At 42.5% G+C, this 20,706-nt stretch overlaps 1 protein-coding gene across 3 annotated transcripts in view; it reads left to right on the forward strand.

The window, feature by feature from the left end:
• LOC139468468 (katanin-interacting protein-like) overlaps positions 1-20,706 on the forward strand; it is a 60,472-nt gene that overhangs the window by 928 nt on the left and 38,838 nt on the right. For 2 of the 3 annotated variants that reach the window (XM_071250437.1, XM_071250438.1), the window contains exons 2-17: positions 159-217; positions 3,757-3,827; positions 5,101-5,267; positions 7,525-7,710; positions 8,468-8,550; positions 8,762-8,944; positions 9,380-9,445; positions 9,773-9,841; positions 12,400-12,571; positions 13,223-13,366; positions 14,166-14,335; positions 14,717-14,889; positions 16,268-16,394; positions 17,826-18,032; positions 18,725-18,868; positions 20,346-20,703. In XM_071250437.1, the coding sequence (XP_071106538.1) occupies positions 159-217; positions 3,757-3,827; positions 5,101-5,267; positions 7,525-7,710; positions 8,468-8,550; positions 8,762-8,944; positions 9,380-9,445; positions 9,773-9,841; positions 12,400-12,571; positions 13,223-13,366; positions 14,166-14,335; positions 14,717-14,889; positions 16,268-16,394; positions 17,826-18,032; positions 18,725-18,868; positions 20,346-20,703 (2,379 nt within the window). The remainder of the gene's footprint in view (positions 1-158; positions 218-3,756; positions 3,828-5,100; positions 5,268-7,524; positions 7,711-8,467; positions 8,551-8,761; positions 8,945-9,379; positions 9,446-9,772; positions 9,842-12,399; positions 12,572-13,222; positions 13,367-14,165; positions 14,336-14,716; positions 14,890-16,267; positions 16,395-17,825; positions 18,033-18,724; positions 18,869-20,345; positions 20,704-20,706) is intronic. The other variant, XM_071250439.1, reaches the window with a different exon arrangement.

Raw genomic sequence — 20,706 nt, forward strand, 5'->3', positions numbered from 1 at the left:
TTTTAGCATTGTGTCAATTAATTATGCATTTCCTTTATTGTAATTGCCTTGTTATTAAATGATAATCTTGTATTTCATGACTATAAGGCCAGTAACGTGTATGAACGCATAAAGTATGAACAGCTGCCATTAACTAAGAGTTCTGTGTTTTATTGCAGCCAGTAAGTCAAGGAAGAAATGGGGCAAGGGTGATCCAGTCGTCCAAGTGCCTATTGATGTAAGTTTTGAGTAGTTTAAGAAAATACAAAAAAGTCCCATTAATCCGACATGGTTGGTTGCATATGATTATGACGGATTAACGAGTATGTTGGATAAACGAAATTAAGCAGTATCAACGTTCGTGATAAAAAATCAGACAACTACACTATAGATAACGATACAAACACGTAATAAAAAAATGAAAATGAAATATTCATATTGTTATGTTTCATTGTTAGAGGAATATGTTTTCTTATCATGCAACCTCTAAAGCTCGACCCAAAACAACTGTCACAAACTGTACGACATATTCAAATACTTTAAAGAGCATAGTCTGGAATGGAAGTCGCAAGTTTGAAACTGGTACCGCAAAGCTTACAAGAGCTGCTTTCTAAGTGGCTAACGTTGACTTCCTGTTAGTCCTGTCCGATTAAGAAGAATGATTAATGAGTGATTTCCGTAATTTGTTGCAAATTAGATGTGTCGGAGTGTGAGACTGTCGGATTAACGGACTAAATAGCCCATCATTAGTGTCAGATAAAGCCGATTGTCGGATTAACAAGACTTGACTGTAGTATTTAATGAAGGTGAATTTTACATAACTGATCTAGAACTTTATATTATTTTGGTTATAGTATACAGGTTATGTATGTATGCAGTCGATGGTCATAAGAATTCATCACTGATAATATGGCAGCCATTTGTTTACAAACAATTTAATTTTTTCTGAAACTATCTGAATTTTACAACTTTCAATTACATCTACATTTATATATATAAATAAAGAATCAATTATCTTAAAAATTATCAATCCAATCATCTTAAAACGTTTTAAGATTATGAACAGAATGTCCATGAATTATCTATTCAATAAACAAAACTATAAATATGACTGAATTTTTCATCCAAAAATGATAAGTAAAATTGTGTTTATCTTGCATTGAACTCTTAGACATGAGTTCATCAAACATACCAGAAAACAGAAGAAAAAAACATTGTGTCAAGTAACAAAATTTTCATCAAATGAAAATTATAGTATCTAAAAACGTAAGTAGATCAAAGTAAGTTACTTTACTTCATTAATATTTCTGCCTGATCAGACCTTGCAGAGATCTGGCTTCAGTGGACAATGGTGGAGTGCGCATCACTGTTGATCCTGATCCACAAAACGAGTGTTTGTAATCACAACATAAACACTTTAATAATGCACAAAAAGCTTATTCCATTTAAAACTGTGCTCAACAACATTAAAGTTATTAAAAGATTATTTTTGTCACCTAAATCCCCTCAGAAATCAAGAAAACAAACAATAAGGGGTCAAATTTAAAAATGCATGCAAAACACTTGACATTGGCAGGACGTGGCATGAAGGTCAAAACACCAACAATGTCCTAAAAATCCAATTATCAAAGGGATTTTGGAAAGATACCATAGACAAACTGTATGGATATACACACAACACTTTCTCCTTCTTACCATGTACATTTCAGATCACAAACAATCGTGCCCAAAGAAGTTAAGACATGGTACTTGTTGTTACCCTGTCTGGTAAACAAGAATTGGTCGACTCTGAGTCAGTATACTATGACTGAGTGGGGTATTCATGTTGAACTGTGGCATGGTATCTCTGTGGGCTAGCACTATAAAATCAACATGAGTCCAGACTAGTACAAGCAGCCAAACACACACATCTATGCACATCGCTATATATAAGTGCAATAATCTTGAATGCAACCCCATTTCACCTCACCACAAATGACCCTATTTTAGATGATAATCGCCTTTAGAAAAGGCACCACTGCTGGAAGAGTTTTCACGAATGTACCCGTCTGCAAGAATCTCCACCATGCAAGAATTACAGATTCTGAACAATTTTAGTGGCCAAACAGCAAGTTGGATTTAAAGTTTAGAATATGCTACAGTACTTTATATTCCTGATTTTACCCTAAAATTTGAAAAATGAGAATTATTCATTCAAATGTAATTCATAAAAATTGTGAACGTCATTAGTCTTTTCAACTTCCTGTTACTCGTCCACATTTTCTGCCTGCAGCACATGGCAAGCACACTGCCTTCTGATGGAAATAAAAGACTTAATTGTTGCTAATTAACAAAGTGTGATCCTGGACCAATACTTATTATTTAATTAATATATGATGAACTGTCACCACTATTTAAATGATAACTGAACAATATTTCTAGATTCGATACATTCTACACCTGGAAATTGATGAAAGCGCAGTGTTCCATAAAATATCTTCGAAAGAATATAATATATTTTTTGCCAGTCAAACTGCAATCCCCTTAACAACAGTTGCTATTTCATGTCTTTATCACTTTGAATATTTAATTACTATCAAAACATCTAAATATTTTTGAAGACCTAGAAAACTGATAACACACACTGTTGTCCCCCACATGCCAACAAAATCAACAACTGATCACAAATAATTCCTGCAAAAGTTGACAATGTAAAGAAAGAAATATATATTAAATTAAATGTTATTACCATTCAACTGACATTACTAATTATCCTATAATATACACACATTTTTAAGTATTCTCGGAGGAATCAGATGTTAAGGGTATCGAGAATCCTGTTGAGCAAGCTGTTGAGGGGTCACGATTTCTGTTCCATGGGGTACCAAATTCAAAGAAGTTATTTCCAGTTTTGTTACCAGCCTATTAGTTTAAATTTCATTAAAACATTTTCCTCTGTTTATTAACTGAATACATCTGAGACTTCTATTACGATTTAGGCATCATTTGGGTTTACTTTGAACATCTTCAAAATTCACGTGACCCAACAATTTGTTTACATTTAACAACCAAGTTGGAAGTTCTAAAAATCGTGAAATGATCTGCAAGCTGTCCTCATAGTTATATGAAAAGTTCACTGTTTGTACACATTGCCAGTATTATGTTTTTTAACATGACCTGTGCACTGATGCCAAAGCGGCAGCCATTTTCAATAAGCCATACTTTTGTAAGAAACGGTAATTTTCTATCTGCGATATCTCGATGAAATATCCACTAAATTTAGGTATTTTTGTATCGTCAAATATTTGTCGAATATCAGAATATGTCGTCATGTCGAAATTGACCCGTCACAGATGTTGGAACGAGCTATTATTTGCAACTCTGTGAATATACTCCAAACCAATATTGATCCAAACATCATTGATAGCTGTGAAATGTTCAGCGGAGTTACTGTTAGTTGCCCCCTGTGTTTGAGGACTTCTTTTAATTTTTAACCAAATGATCTCCGTGATATTGAGATCCAGAGACTGCGCCGACCATTCACTCACATTACTTGCTGATTTGCAACCCCTAACTCCCGCATCCGACTGTGTAATAACTAAGGCAAGCAGACAACATCAGCTGACTGTCACGTGACTTTCTTGTTCTAAATATAGCACATGATTACGCTGGGATGTACTAGTGTTTAACACTTCGCAGCACAGATTTTGCTGAGTGTTCTGTGTCTACTAACCGTATATATATTATTTGATTAGTTTTAACTTAGGCATGTATCATGCTGTATATTTGATGTTTCAGGCACCAGCAGTTCGGGAAGAAATCTTTCCCCACCATGAGGAGTACCTCATGTTACTCCAGGAAAAGAACAGGTAAGCCGGAGAGTTTATGGTTATGGTTATAACAGGTAATCTTGATAATACATGGTTATAACGGGTAAACTGAAGAATGTATGATTATAACAGGTAGTTTGGAAAATGTATGGTTAATAAAGGTAAACTGGAGAGTGTATGGTTGTGACAGGTAAACTGGAGAGTGTATGGTTGTGACAGGTAAACTGGAGAGTGTATGGTTGTGACAGGTAAACTGGAGAATGTATGGTTGTGACAGGTAAACTGGAGAGTGTATGGTTGTGACAGGTAAACTGGAGAGTGTATGGTTGTGACAGGTAAACTGGAGAACGTATGGTTGTGACAGGTAAACTGGAGAGTGTATGGTTGTGACAGGTAAACTAGAGAACGTATGGTTGTGACAGGTAAACTGGAGAGTGTATGGTTGTGACAGGTAAACTGGAGAATGTATGGTTGTGACAGGTAAACTGGAGAGTGTATGGTTGTGACAGGTAAACTGGAGAGTGTATGGTTGTGACAGGTAAACTGGAGAGTGTATGGTTGTGACAGGTAAACTGGAGAACGTATGGTTGTGACAGGTAAACTGGAGAACGTATGGTTGTGACAGGTAAACTGGAGAGTGTATGGTTGTGACAGGTAAACTGGAGAATGTATGGTTGTGACAGGTAAACTGGAGAACGTATGGTTGTGACAGGTAAACTAGAGAACGTATGGTTGTGACAGGTAAACTGGAGAACGTATGGTTGTAACAGATAAATTGGAGAAGAGTATATGGTTATATGGTAAGGCAGCCCAAGGCGATTGGGGGCAGGGTAAGTCTCTAGTTCCCTATGTCTTGAGAGCCCTCTAAAATGAGGACCGGTTACACACAGTAGCTATTAGTGTCTCCCAGTGACACGGACCCATGCTTGCTGTATGAGGTGACGATGCTTGTCGTAAGAGGCAACTAACAGGATCAGGGGGTCAGGCTCGCTGACTTGGTTGATGCATGTCATCACATCCCAATTGTGTAGATCGATGCTCATGATTTATATCACTGGATTGTCTGGTCCAGACTCAATTATTTACAGACAGCTGTCATGTAGCTGGAATATTGCCAAGTGCAGGGTTAAACAACAAGCAGACACAGAACACTAGTATGTCAATCAATTACTGCCTCTGACAAGTACCACAAATACATTTACACAGTTTCTACTGCCACACAACAATACAGATACATAAGTTAGGTTTCAGTATGGGAACTAAATACATTGATCATGTCCCACATTAGTAGAACTGCATGTTGTGCACACAGGCTGATTAAGAAGCTCCGGGAGAAGAACTCCCGTCAGATCCAGATGGAGCGTAAGGAACAAGGCTTCGCTCTGTACGTGAATGGCGCCAACGCCGAGCGGGACCTGCCCATGGCACAACCAACAGGGAAAAGTGTCGGCAAAGTCAAGTTGCCCAAAACAGCTGGAGGTGGGTCTGCTACATGTCTGAATGGCTGTCAGGATGTTGTGTTGGACAGTGCGGGGTAGTTCAGTTCTTGGTATGCAGGAGTTGAAATTAAGTTCCAGAAGAACCCAGAGTTCCATGTGACCAGCATAGTAGCATAGTACACATCTTACACAGTCCATTCAAGATATTGCATATGTTTTTCATCTGTTTCACTTTTTGACAAGTTTACATATCTAGATAAACATATGTCATAGAATGGTTAACTTTCATTGAGAAAATATCCTAAATCGTGAAAAACTGTTTCCATTTGTGTAGTTATCCTAGGTTTACATTGGTTGTACAGTTCCACGTGCTGTCATCGAAGCCCAAACAAGAGAAAAGTCTGGTCACGTGATATGCAAATTAGCCTGTGGCAGTGGTGTTATGATAAGTCACCACTGCGTCAGAGTGTGAAATTAAGCATGAAAATCAATGGATCCTTGTCATAACCCTGATGTTAACAGTTAAGGATTTAGCAGGTCCTCGGTTCACAGCAGCAAATGTCAAGGATCCCAGGGTCCCCTTTAAGTATGATCTCGTGAAGAGGGATGTAGAGGACAGTAGGTGTGAAACGATACAGCAAGGTCACAATACGATACGTATCACTATATAAAGGTCACAATATGATAACAACTTGTAATGTGTGTGAAAAGTCGTCCTAAAATATGCTATTTGAAGGGGGCGTGGCCTAAATGCAAATGTCCGATTGGGATTTTAAATTTTCCGGACCCCTGGTACCGCGGTACACATATTTACATCAAGTTATGTGGAAACGTCTTGACTATGAATATTTTGAAGCATGTTCTAAAGGAAAAGCTAGGTGTAGATACAAGTTCGTAGCTGCTATTTTTGGCAGTGAACTTGGAATTCTAATTAAACACATTTTACGATATTTGACTGACAAAATTGCTGGGGGTCATTAAACGAGTACGTAGTAAGTAATATATTTTAGCAAGTGTATCGTCTTGTACTGATACAGAAGTTAAGGGGGGACTATCAGTAATCTGGTGCCAAGTACGGTTGCAGTGTAGAATTTGTGTGAATGGCAGTTATGAATCTAAGACAGTGTATGGGTGTAATGCATGCCAGAATGATGTACGCAGTGCCATTAAGTTTATAGACAAACAATGTGGGTTTTGAATTAGTTCAATCAAGTAGACTGAGATGGCCTGAGACAAGCACCCATTTAAGGAGAGTCAGATGACGGGGCGCTAAGCAAGAATGTATCCGTGTAATGTGCAGGTACAAGGTGATGTCCACCACATCAAGCTTAGGATATGAAATAAAACATGTTCTGTAGTCATGTTCTGTAGTCACTTTCTGTAGTCATGTTCTGTAGTCACGTTCTGTAGTCACGTTCTGTAGTCATATTCTGTAGTCACTTTCTGTAGTCACTTTCTGTAGTCATGTTCTGTAGTCACTTTCTGTAGTCATGTTCTGTAGTCATGTTCTGTAGTCACGTTCTGTAGTCACTTTCTGTAGTCACTTTCTGTAGTCATGTTCTGTAGTCACTTTCTGTAGTCATGTTCTGTAGTCACTTTCTGTAGTCATGTTCTGTAGTCATGTTCTGTAGTCACTTTCTGTAGTCATATTCTGTAGTCACTTTCTGTAGTCATGTTCTGTAGTCACGTTCTGTAGTCACTTTCTGTAGTCACTTTCTGTAGTCATGTTCTGTAGTCACTTTCTGTAGTCATGTTCTGTAGTCACGTTCTGTAGTCACTTTCTGTAGTCACGTTATGTAGTCACTTTCTGTAGTCACTTTCTGTAGTCACGTTATGTAGTCACTTTCTGTAGTCATGTTCTGTAGTCACTTTCTGTAGTCACGTTATGTAGTCACTTTCTGTAGTCACGTTCTGTAGTCACTTTCTGTAGTCACTTTCTGTAGTCATGTTCTGTAGTCACTTTCTGTAGTCACTTTCTGCAGTCACTTTCTGCAGTCACATTCTGTAGTCACTTTCTTTAGTCACGTTCTGTAGTCACTTTCTTCAGTCACTTTCTATAGTCACTTTCTTCAGTCACTTTCTTTAGTCACGTTCTGTAGTCACTTTCTGTTGTCACTTTCTGTAGTCACTTTCTGTAGTCATATTCTGTTCTCACGTTATGTAGCCACATCCCCCCTCTCATAATGTAAGCTAATCGTGATTCAGTGTAAGCTGGGTCAAAGATCACCCAATAATGGCCCAGTCAAACAGAGGCCCGGAAGTATGTGTGGTGTTGATTGCTGATGCTGTTGTCACAGAGATGCGGCGGAACATCTACCTGAACGCAAAGGACCTGGTGGAGCTGGGAGCTGAGGAGCGCCGTATTCAGGAGGAGAAGCAGCGAGCTCGCACCGCTCCCTCCAAGAATCGCAGGAAAGGCTGGAATGTGGGCTCGGTGGACATCACCACTGCTTCGGGAGACAAGAGAAAAGTCAGGGCGCCAAGTGCGTACTTCTCATATCTATACTGGCATGAAGAACTGAAATGTTTCATTTGACTCGGACACATTTCTACTTTTTCTTAGCTTACAAATTTTGTTCATTGAGGCTTGTTGATAGATGAGAATAAGATGATTAGAAGGGTGCTTTCATGTGACAGCTTTTAGTATGTGTTGATATCATTTTGGTATGGATGGTCATAGTTGGCTCTGTTGTGGTGTCACAATTCGATAAGTAGAGTTGCATCCCTTAGCTGTATCAGGATATGTTGATCATGGGTTTGACTTGGCCCTTTATCAATCAAGTCATGTCATATTCTTCAGCATCCCACATTCCCTATTTTGCCCCAGTTATGATCCAGGCTTTGTTACCACCATGCGTGTGGGTTTCACAAAAGTGGTAACCATGGTAATGTCTATGACCTCTAACATTATGCTTAAACTATGTCATATAACTGAAATATTGTTTGAAGCAGCGATGATCCCCCCTCACTCACTGTGTAATTAATACTTATACCAATAGTATGAAAAAGTTGTCCTGTTTCAAGTAAGAAAAGGGGACACATGTCTACTAAGGCACCACGATTCACTGTGCAGAGTTGCTTCCCTTGGTAGTACCAGGAACCACAGCTTATAGGTTTGAATTGTCCCGGTTATGAACTTTGGTTAGTCGTGCCCCTTCTGTTAACTTGGTGATACATGTCAGCAATGAGAACACTCACCCAGTACCATGGTTGTTTACTCATGGTGTGATTCGGTGTCAGATATTATGACGGGCAACTACGAGGACGACTTCGAGATGGACGACAGTGGCGACTACCGCAGCTCCGGAGATGAGAGAGACCAGGTGGGTCCCTTTTTTTTGTCTTCTGTATAGATTGTAAAGATGGTACTGCAAGGTTGGCATTCAGGATTTTTGATTCAATAACCATTACAATCACATTACTTCTCTGAAATGTTAGATATCCAATATGCAGAAAACTCTTGTATAAAGTTGAATAATCATTATCAAAAGAATGGATAACACGTTTCCATTGGTGTGGCTTTATGTGGAGCAGAGGTATGACTCGGACAGTGACCTGGAGATAGACGCTCGTGGCCATGACGGCAGCCGTCCCACCAGCAGCAGCAGCAGGCCTGGCAGCAGCCGCAAGACGAGCTACCTCAAGCGGAAGGCGGCCCAGATACGCCAGGAGGAGGAGCTCAACGACCGTCTGACACTCACATTGGCAGACGTCAGGGTAAGGAGCTATGTCTGACTCTCACACTGGCAGAAGTTAGGGTAAGGAGCTATGTCTGACTCTCACACTGGCAGAAGTTAGTGTAAGGAGCTATGTCTGACTCTCACACTGGCAGAAGTTAGGGTAAGGAGCTGTGTCTGACTCTCTCACTAGCAGACATTAGAGTAAGGAGTTGTGTGCCTACACTTTCTACCCCCCTCCTACATAAGCTGGCTCACTGTGACTTGCTGCATCAGCTCCTGATCTTGTGTGTACTCCATGTGGTTCTGGCTACAAGCTCTGTGATCGGCAACACTGTTCACACAAGAGGTCAATAGACTACTGAGATCTTATGACTGTAGTAATGCAGCTCGGCAGAACCTGCATCCTGTTCATATATGTACCTTCCATGGTGTTGCGTGTGATGTCTGACGCATATTCTTGTCTTTATTTTAGCGGTTGCGGCAGAGCCTGGAGATGAACGCCAGCATCAGACAGAGTCTCGCCAGGGAGGTGAGCTCGGTGAGTTCCCATAGTTCCTTCAGTCCACTCACACTGTCATTCTGAAGTATGTAGTTCTCATTTCATTCTCTAATCTGTGTGATGTGTTCTTCTCAGCACCATTGAGATTATTTTACTTTTTTCACAGTCAGACATTTTTGTTTAAACTAATTCACCCTTTCATGTAGCATAACGACTTGATTATATTTGTATCAACCTGATTAAGATATGTACATCTGTTTAGAAATAACAAGTGTTGATGATGTAAACTTTTAGCTTTTTTCTTACCTTACATTTTATAGGACATTCTATTTATCTGTACTATTTAATGACCTGTCTGCCTATCAGGGCCTCCCCCAATTGTCCACCAACCCATACAGGGCCCCTCCACGACGCCAGGAGTTGATACAGCTGAAGGTTTGATGTTGATGTTGGCATGCTGGGGCTGTTGGTGTTACTGACATTGCTGCTGTTATTGACGTTGCTAGTTGTATTACTCAAATGAGAATGTTCAAAGACATATTTACGTTTATGAAGAAGAATAAAGAAAAGCTCTTACTAATCTGAACAAATTTCCCAATCCGTCAATTGCTATTTGGACTGGTGCATAAATTCTTGTCCTAGATTACGGCATGTTGTATTATGTATGACTTGTTCCTGATGTTAGTGCTGCACAGTAGTACAGTGATATGGTGATAGATGAAACAACCCTTTCTCCGTTTAACACATTATACTTTAAACATGTATTTCTGACATTCTATTCACTGTTGCTAACATCTACAATCACTATCAGGGCCCTGTGGTCTTGAAATATGTGAGTAAGGTTTTACGCCGCTTTTACCAATATTCCAGCAATATTACAGTGGGAGACACCAGAAATGGGCTTCATACAATGTACCCATGTGGGGAATCGAACCCGGGTCTTCAGCATGACAAGCGAATAACAATAATCTAAGCACTCCGACTGTTGCAAGTCTGTTTTAAAGTGTTAGAGTTACGATCGCCTCAGCAGTACGATTGTTGTAAGTCTATGTTAAAGTATGAGAGTTACGATTGTTAAGGTATAGGTGTTACGATCATCTAAACACTAAGACTGTCTCAAGTCTTTGTTAAAGTATGGGTGTTACGATCATCTAAACACTAAGACTGTCTCAAGTCTTTGTTAAAGTATGGGTGTTACGATCATCTAAACACTAAGACTGTCTCAAGTCTTTGTTAAAGTATGGGTGTTACGATCATCTAAACACTAACACTGTCTCAAGTCTTTGTTAAAGTATGGGAGTTACGATCATCTAAACAATAAGACTGTCTCAAGTCTTTGTTAAAGTATGGGAGTTACGATCGTCTAAGCTCTCCGGCTGTCATAAGTCGATGTTCAAGTAGAGGAGTTGCGATCTTCTAAGCTCTATGATTCGCTTTGGTCATCCAGAGAGCATTGTGGTCAAGGCGTGTAAGACGTTCAAATGTATGCAGTTCTAACCTCCTTGTTGCCTCCTAGTTAACAGATCAGACTAACCTACTGACTAACAATGGGGAACCTGTGCTTAATTAGAATTGGTTAGTGTCAGGGCTGTAACAATCCACAGAGAGGTGCACGCCAGACTTGGTGCCTCATTAGGAGAACCATATCGCTGAGTCGTTTAGTTTGTAAGGAGAGTGTCTCCTCCCCTTAAAGTGTATGGTTACAGCCCTTGTAGTTTGCATGAACTTATATTAGTCTCAGGTGATGCACGTGAGGTGGTCAGCTGTGATGTTGAGATGTGTGGCAAGAACCTAGGGTTGCTGTAGATTGAGTTACAAACACGCATGAGAGTCTCCTTGCTTTGAGGATCAGTTGGAATCATGTCATCACAGTTGCTTCAAATCGTGATGTGTGTTATAACTCTTGCACTCAGGAGTTAATGAAGATTTGCTGACTCCCCAACTGGGATTCCAAGCTAGAACTGGTCTGCCGCCCCTATATTTTGTTTGTTTAAATGCTGCACTCAGGAATATTCCAGCTATATAAAGACACCTTGTACATAATCAAATCCGGGTCAGACAATCCAGTGATTGATCATAAGCATCAGTCCAGACAATTGGGATACAATGAGATGCAAACAGCCTATCAGCATTGGTTATTGGGGACCTCTTCTAACCTGAACGGTCCCCATGCGTAAAAAGCTGACTAATGACTGCCGGTCAGTGTGTGGCCTGGCTAATTGTGTATCCTTGTGCCTCCAACAATGAGGGCCATTGCTCATGACATCAGCAACAGGTTTTGCCTGGCCTGAAGTAATTATTTCCATGAAGCTGTGATAATGAAATAGCTGGAATGTTGCTGTGGCAAATAACAACATTCACTTTGTAAATATACCAAAGCCACACGTACGTCCTGCACGGGAGAACATTTGGGGATCAGGTTTGTTTGTGTTTGTTGCCATGGATACTTGGTGTCATGTTCGTACACACACAGCTTATAGCTTATTGCAGCACTGTCCGAACAAGACTGGGAAGGGAAATTACCTACCATGCCTTGATTGTGATAGGTTCCTCCGGTGGCCTGTTCATGGTTGTGGTGCTTGACATCGGTTGGAAGAAGGACTTAATGCTATATTGCATCATCGCCCAGTTGCCTGTGTTCATCACGCTCTCGATTATGGCCAAAACAAACTGTATTTTCAATGTGCAGAAATGTTCGTCAGTACGCCATATTACCGGAATAGGTTTCTTATTTTTTCTCAAAAATTGAATTGAAAGAATTTGAATTAATTAATAACTTGCTGCTAAGGATGTCGAATATTTTGTTCATGTTTTAGATTTATGCCATCCATTTGTTATAAAAGTCAAAAGTAAATGTTTCCTTAGCATGTGACTGGTTCATCATTATGCTGGTGTTTGACTTATCGTTGTTGAGCTATTGAGTTTTACCCATATGGACATCTGCAAGCTGATTGGTTAGTTACAACATGTCTATAGAGTCTCTTGTCTTGTAGGAGGAGGAGGACATGGACCATGCATCCACCATCGATGAAGAAGACGAGGAGATTGAGGAGGACTTGTCGCCAGGGGGCAGCACTGGCCCAGACAGCCCGACCAGCCCCATCAACAATATCATGAAACCTAATGAGACAATCGTACTGGAATTTGCTGCACTGCCAAGTAAAGGTAGACAGGCAGTTTTGTGTGGCCATTTGGAACATGGAAATGAGAGAGTATATCAGCCCCTTGTGCAATGTTTGGTGGTGTTTCCCATACAGTGATTATGATAAATAACTGTCCCTATCCATAGTTATAGTAACAAGCAGAGTAGGTCAATATCTCATATGCTTGCCATAAAAGGCGATTATGCTTGTCGTAACAGGCGACTAACAGGATCGGGTGGTCAGGCTCGCTGACTTGGTTGATGCGTGTCATCGTATCCCAATTGAGTGGATTGATGCTCATGATGTCAATCAATGGATTGTCTGATCCAGACTTTATTATTTACAGACAGCCGTCATAAAGCTGGAATATTGCTGAGTGCGGCGTTAAACAACAAATAAACAGACAAAACCCCATATACATTTGTACGATTTGAACTATTAGGCGGAGAATCTGTAGCCCAGTGGTTAAAGCACTTGCTCATCATGTCAACCACCCTGGTTCAGTCCCCACATTGGTACAAAGTGTCCAACCAATATGTGGTGTCTTGAGATTCTGCTGGATTAGTATAGAAACAGGCAAGTCACCCCCTCAGAGTAAATGTCTGTAGCAAGGGTTGCTGTTCAAGTTCGAAGTAAAATAAGGTCAAATCGACACATGTAACTTGTGTTCCAGGAAAACTTGAAAGAAATTTGTCTGCTGCACGAAAGAAAAATACAGATACTGACACCTCCCTCACTGCTCGGCAAAAGTCACGCCCTCTCCCGAGCCCCAAAGGCACCCCATCTTCAACCCCCAGGGATTTGCAGCTTCGGTCAGGTAAGTGTAGAACATGGTGTATGTTGTCTTACAGTGTTCAACAGTTGGATCCCATCACTCAATGTGCCAAGACCCTGTTTATGCTGTGAGACATGCTACCAGTTCCCTTAGACCCTGTGTATGCTGTGAGACATGCTACCAGCTCCCTTAGACCCTGTTTATTCTGTGTGACATGCTACCAGCTCCCTTAGACCCTGTTTATGCCGTGAGACATGCTACCAGCTCCCTTAGACCCTGTTTAAGCTCCCTTAGACCCTGTTTATGCCGTGAGACATGCTACCAGCTCCCTTAGACCCTGTTTATGCCGTGAGACATGCTACAAGCTCCCTTAGACCCTGTTTATGCTGTGAGACATGCTATCAGCACCCTTAGACCCTGTTTATGCCATGAGACATGCTACCAGCTCCCTTAGACCCTGTTTATGCCGTGAGACATGCTACAAGCTCCCTTAGACCCTGTTTATGCCGTGAGACATGCTACCAGCTCCCTTAGACCCTGTTTATGCCGTGAGACATGCTACAAGCTCCCTTAGACCCTGTTTATGCTGTGAGACATGCTACCAGCTCCCTTAGACCCTGTTTATGCCGTGAGACATGCTACAAGCTGCCTTAGACCCTATTTATGCTGTGAGACATGCCACCATCCCTATAAGACCCTGTTCATGCTTGAGACATTCCAGTCACATTTATGGTTTTCTTAAAAAAGAGTTTGTATCACATGTATCTACAAATCAATGTTCGACAGTGACAGTGTGTTACGATTCTGTATGACTACACTGATGAATAACATCTCCCGACAGTGCCACCATCCAAGAAGAAGTCACTACAGCCTCTGTCGGCCAACAGGAAGAGTGATGACCACCATCTGGACTCGCGGGAGGAAGCCTCGGCCGTGTTGCGAGCCCTGCAGGAGGAGAACTCGAGAGCTGCCCGCTTCAACAAAGATATCAGTAAAAGTCCTCGGCCAGAGGTGAGTCTTCTGATAAATCCTTGGAGTAAGCATTTTCCCTTAGTCTTTTACAGGCTCAGCTGATATGCAGAGTTGGCTTCCTTAGCCGGGCCAGGATTCGCTTGTTAGTAACATACCAGCTGTGTGTTTCATCAAGGAAGTCCTTAGATCAAGCAGATTCCTCTCGCCAATTGGGCACAAGTGTTTCAGTTGTCTGAGTTGCTGCAACTTGCTTAGTAGAGTTGCCTCCCTTACCAATGATCTGATTTTGGTCTGATTGACCAGGGTAACACTTTCAGCATTCTTTCAACATAAAGATGACATGTCATGATTAAGAACTACAAGTGAAGTGTTTGCCATGCTATGAATGTATCTGAGTCTCTGCCTGTGCTTTCATTGCAGCTGCGGCCTAGTTCCGGTGACCCTCAGCGCTCCAAATCCCGACTGTCATCTCACGGGTCAGCGGAGAAGTTGTCACCCACCAAAACCCACACCGCTGGGTCAGCAGACCCTCAGGCCCTCACTGACGAGCGAGTGTCAGAAATAGTCACCAAGGTCATGGTCATGCCACCAAAGTAAGTAACCCAGTAAAGTATAGGTTGTTGTTGTTGTTTGTTGTTTGGTAGCAATATTCAAGCATCAATTGGGACACGATGCCATGCATCAACCAAGTCAGCAAGCCTGACCACCAAATCCCGTTAGTTGCTTCTTACGACAAGTATAGTCGCCTTTTACGGCAAGCATGGGTTGCTGAAGACATATTCTATCCCGGATCTTCACAGGTCACAGATCTACAGGTAAACACTTGTGTCTTCCCTACAGTGGGTTAGCCTAGTACCCCGCCATGATATTGCTGAACTATTTCTAAAAGGGGCGTAAAACCATACTCGCTCACTTACTCATACATATGGGGGCACGTGGTCCTGTGTACACCATGCAGGTCACGCATCAGGTAAAGCTAAGCCAGCAGATCACAGAGGAAAGTTGGGTTGGTGACTGTTCGGCAGCTTGCATCCTGAGAGTTTCTAGGGCTTTGGTTCTTGTCCCACACTGAGGCACATATATCACATGTGGTGTCTCCTTAGCAAGTGAGAGTGAATTGGTACAAAGGAGGATAGTAGTTAATGTGACTGTTGTTCAACTTCTAGCACCTCACAGGCAGATTTGATTGTATACTCCCCAGGGAGCTGAGACTGAAAATTGAGTGTGCACTTGTCCATTGACCAGGGTAATAATAAAGTGGCGCCATGAGCCTTCATGAGTGGAATTTGGCTTATTATTTATGCAATTTTAGAATGATATTAATTTGTGGTAGTTATTTCACTCAAAAAAGAAAGTACTGGAGACTCTGCTGCTGCATGATGTCAAATACAGCCTTCTGGAAAATGACGAGTGCTTTTTTGTATTTGTCAATTCACATTACCAAATGAGTAGTCATGGTGTTATAGTACTTTTAGTATACCCGATCACCTATAATATTTTCAAATGTGTAAATTTTGGTGGGTTGCCCACCCCTCCAGCACCTTCCCTCCCTACCCCTCCAGCACCTTCCCTGGCCCCAAACAACCAGCACCTTCCCTCCCCACCCCTCCACCTATTTCTCTGCCCACCCCTCCAGCACCAGCACCTTCCCTCCCTACCCCTCCAGCACCAGCACCTTCCCTCCCCACCCGTCCACCTATTTCTCTGCCCACCCCTCATACACCTTCCTTGCCAACCCATCCAGCACCTTCCCTGGCCCCCACCACCAGCACCTTCCCTCCCCACCCCTCCACCTATTTCTCTGCTCACCCCTCCAGCACCTTCCCTGCCCCCAACCACCAGCACCTTCCCTGCCCCCAACCTCCAGCACCTTCCCTGCCCCCAACCACCGGCACCTGCCCACCCTTCCAGCACCTTCTCTGCCTACCATCAACTGTGGGTGTGCTGACCATGTGCCCTTGCTCTTCACAGGCAGCAGAGACGACTCATAAAAATACTGGGCAAGTTGGATGAAGGCTCTTCATCTGTGCATTCCCCCTCGTCACCCAGTAAATCTGCAAAGTTGAGTTCCTCTCGCTCACACACGTCTAACAAACAGGTGAGTGATGGGAGTTTTTTGCAGAGTGTCAGGCAGTGTTAACTTCGCAGAGTTCTAAAGTATATGATATACACTGATGCCCTTCCTGTGGTAGGTGATATACACAGATGCCCTTCCTGTGGTAGGTAATATACACAGATGCCCTTCCTGTGGTAGGTGATATACACAGATGCCCTTCCTGTGGTAGGTGATATACACAGATACCTTTCCTGTGATAGGTGATATACACAGATGCCCTTGCTGTGGTAGGTGATATACACAGATGCCCTTCCTGTGGTAGGTGATATACACAGATGCCCTTCCTGTGGTAAGTGATATACCCTGATACACTTACTGTGGTAGGTCATATACCTTGATACCCTTACTGTGGTAGGTGATATACCCTGATACCCTTCCTGTGGTAGGTGATATACACAGATGCCCTTCCTGTGGTAGGTGATATACACAGATGCCCTTCCTGTGGTAAGTGATATACCCTGATACCCTTACTCTGATAGGTGATATACCCTGATACACTTACTGTGGTAGGTCATATACCTTGATACCCTTACTGTGGTAGGTGATATACCCTGATACCCTTACTGTGGTAGGTGATATACCCTGATACCCTTACTGTGGTAGGTGATATACACAGATGCCCTTCCTGTGGTAGGTGATATACCCTGATACCCTTACTCTGATAGGTGATATACCCTGATACACTTACTGTGGTAGGTCATATACCTTGATACCCTTACTGTGGTAGGTGATATACCCTGATACACTTACTGTGGTAGGTGATATACCCTGATACCCTTACTGTGGTAGGTGATATACACAGATGCCCTTCCTGTGGTAGGTGATATACCCTGATACCCTTACTCTGATAGGTGATATACCCTGATACACTTACTGTGGTAGGTCATATACCTTGATACCCTTACTGTGGTAGGTGATATACCCTGATACACTTACTGTGGTAGGTGATATACCCTGATACCCTTACTGTGGTAGGTGATATACACAGATGCCCTTCCTGTGGTAGGTGATATACCCTGATACCCTTACTCTGATAGGTGATATACCCTGATACACTTACTGTGGTAGGTCATATACCTTGATACCCTTACTGTGGTAGGTGATATACCCTGATACCCTTACTGTGGTAGGTGATATACACAGATGCCCTTCCTGTGGTAGGTGATATACACTGATACCCTTCCTGTGGTAGGTGATATACACAGATGCCCTTCCTGTGGTAGGTGATATACACAGATACCTTTCCTGTGATAGGTGATATACACAGATGCCCTTGCTGTGGTAGGTGATATACACAGATGCCCTTCCTGTGGCAGATGATCTACACTGATACCCTTCCTGTGGTAGGTGATATACTAATGGAGCAAAAGCTGCGTTTATGTCGTCTAAAACTAAAATTGTCTACTGTTTCAGAAGTCCTCTGGCGGCCATCTTGAAGTGTTGGAGGTGAACATGGAGATCCTATCTAACTGGGGACACCCAGATCGGGTGGGACTCACAGAAATACAGTTCTTCAACTCGGACAAGCAGCTCATTCCAGTCCGCATGTCTGATGTCAGTGTACATGGGGCTACTGGCTGCCGGACCTCGCTCGATGTGCTGTTTAATGGAAAACCCAAGGTACCACTACTACATATTTACAACCATTCAAAGTGTCGTCACCATAGAGACAGAGCTCATGAAGTGATGAAACAACAGTAGTAGAACAAGTGTGTTAGACTGAGTTTTTCATACCCCAGCTAGAAGTGTCAGATTCTATCACTCTGTCCTTTTTGTGGTGTCAACATTAGGTCATCATGTAGTGAGAGTTGCTCTGTGTTGATTTAGAAAATTGGAAGGGCACAGGTGGTCCAGTCATCTACAGAGCCACAGTTAGCTATGCAGAGTTGTGTGTCTAAGATATGCTAGAAACCTTTCATCATGGATTCAAATCCGAATTGAGGGGCGGTTGGGTAGCCTAGTGGTTAAAGTGTTCACTCGTCACACCGAAGACATGGGTTCGATTCCCGACATGCGTACAATGTGTAAAGCCCATTTCTGATGTCCCCCACCGTGATATTGCTGGAATATTGCTGAAAGAGGCGTAAAACCCTACTCACTCACTCAAATCTGATTCATCATGACTTTGCCAGCACCATGCACCATGTCAAAGTGGTAAATGTCTTGACACTTACTTCTCTTCAGGCTGCCATCCACATCAACCTACATGCTGTGATCTAAATGAGATACTGTTCAAAGCAGAGTTAAACCCAAACGCTCTCACACTGATATGTATGAGGCTCTATCTAGGTTGTATATTATCTGTTTCCCAGACAACGAAGGAGAGGTACATGTGGAGCTGTGAATATGAGGACGGGCTGTCTGTGGAATTCGTCATCACTCTTCACAACCCCTTACCCAACAAGCCTTTCTGTCTCTCTGCCATAAAGCTGTGGAACTTCAACAAGAGTCTTAATGTAAGTCCCTCCACTCCCCTACAAGCCTCTCTATCTCGGCCATCAAGCCGTGGAGATACAACAAAGTCTTAATGTAAGTCCCTCCACTCCCCTACAAGCCTCTCTATCTCGGCCATCAAGCTGTGGAACTTCAACAAGAGTCTTAATGTAAGTCCCTCCACTCCCCTACAAGCCTCTCTATCTCGGCCATCAAGCCGTGGAACTACAACAAGAGTCTTAATGTAAGTCCCTCCACTCCCCTACAAGCCTCTCTATCTCAGCCATCAAGCCGTGGAACTACAACAAGAGTCTTAATGTAAGTCCCTCCACTCCCCTACAAGCCTCTCTATCTCAGCCATCAAGCCATGGAATTACAACAAAGTCTTAATGTAAGTCCCTCCACTCCCCTACAAGCCTCTCTATCTCAGCCATCAAGCCGTGGAACTACAACAAAGTCTTAATGTAAGTCCCTCCACTCCCCTACAAGCCTCTCTATCTCAGCCATCAAGCCGTGGAACTACAACAAAGTCTTAATGTAAGTCCCTCCACTCCCCTACAAGCCTCTCTATCTCGGCCATCAAGCCGTGGAACTACAACAAAGTCTTAATGTAAGTCCCTCCACTCCCCTACAAGCCTCTCTATCTCAGCCATCAAGCCGTGGAACTACAACAAAGTCTTAATGTAATTCCCTCCTCTCCCCTACAAGCCTCTCTATCTCAGCCATCAAGCCGTGGAACTACAACAAAGTCTTAATGTAAGTCCCTCCACTCCCCTACAAGCCTCTCTATCTCAGCCATCAAGCTGTGGAACTACAACAAAGTCTTAATGTAAGTCCCTTCACTCCCCTACAAGCCTCTCTATCTCAGCCATCAAGCTGTGGAACTACAACAAAGTCTTAATGTAAGTCCCTTCACTCCCCTACAAGCCTCTCTATCTCAGCCATCAAGCCGTGGAACTACAACAAAGTCTTAATGTAAGTCCCTCCACTCCCCTACAAGCCTCTCTATCTCGGCCATCAAGCTGTGGAACTACAACAAAGTCTTAATGTAAGTCCCACCACTCCCCTACAAGCCTCTCTATCTCGGCCATCAAGCTGTGGAACTTTAAAAATAAATATCTTAACACCCCTTGTCACTTTGTGGAGAATCCTATTTAGAAGTTTTCCCCAGTAACCAATGCTTGTTGCAAGCAAAGTAAGAGGCGATTTAATGGATCAGGCGGTCAGGCTCAGGGACTTGAAGTGTGTCATTGTACCACAATGTGAAATGTTACAGTAACAATATCTGGTTGGTTGGGTTCAGACTTTATTTACAGGCTGTTAAACAACAAACAAACAAAAGACAACTGTCAGTTTCTATTACAAAATTACCTCAACTGGAATATGAAGGTCAATAAAGCATAGTATTTTATCAAGATCACATGGACCAATCAGATCTCATGATAAAGCAGTTTATTTCCTTGACACTTTAAGATTAATTATTGTATTTGTTCCTTCCAGGATTTGAATATTGGTGCTCGACATACCCGGATCTTCGTGGGGGGAGAGCTAGTGTTTGATGGGGACATTGAAAAGGGCTGTGGTAACCAAGCCTTTGACTACAGCAAGGTCGTTGACCTCAGTAACTCAGGGACAGACAACTCTGTCAGGAAACATTCCTCCAAGGGAGATAAGTCTGTTAATGGGCATAATAAACCCTCAGGAACGCACTCCTCCCCTTCACCAAGGCCCCCGTCAGGTCGACATGAGTCGAGGCATGTACGCAGTGAGACCCGGACTTTACATCACAGCAGTGGGGATCTGCGGCGGCCGTCGGTGGGGTCGGACAGATCAGAGTCAAGCCCAGAAACTGAGGAGGGTG

This window comes from Haliotis cracherodii, unplaced genomic scaffold (genome assembly GCF_022045235.1).
Source record: "Haliotis cracherodii isolate W230 unplaced genomic scaffold, xgHalCrac1.p SCAF_2, whole genome shotgun sequence".
Classification (NCBI taxonomy): Eukaryota; Metazoa; Mollusca; class Gastropoda; order Lepetellida; family Haliotidae; genus Haliotis; species Haliotis cracherodii.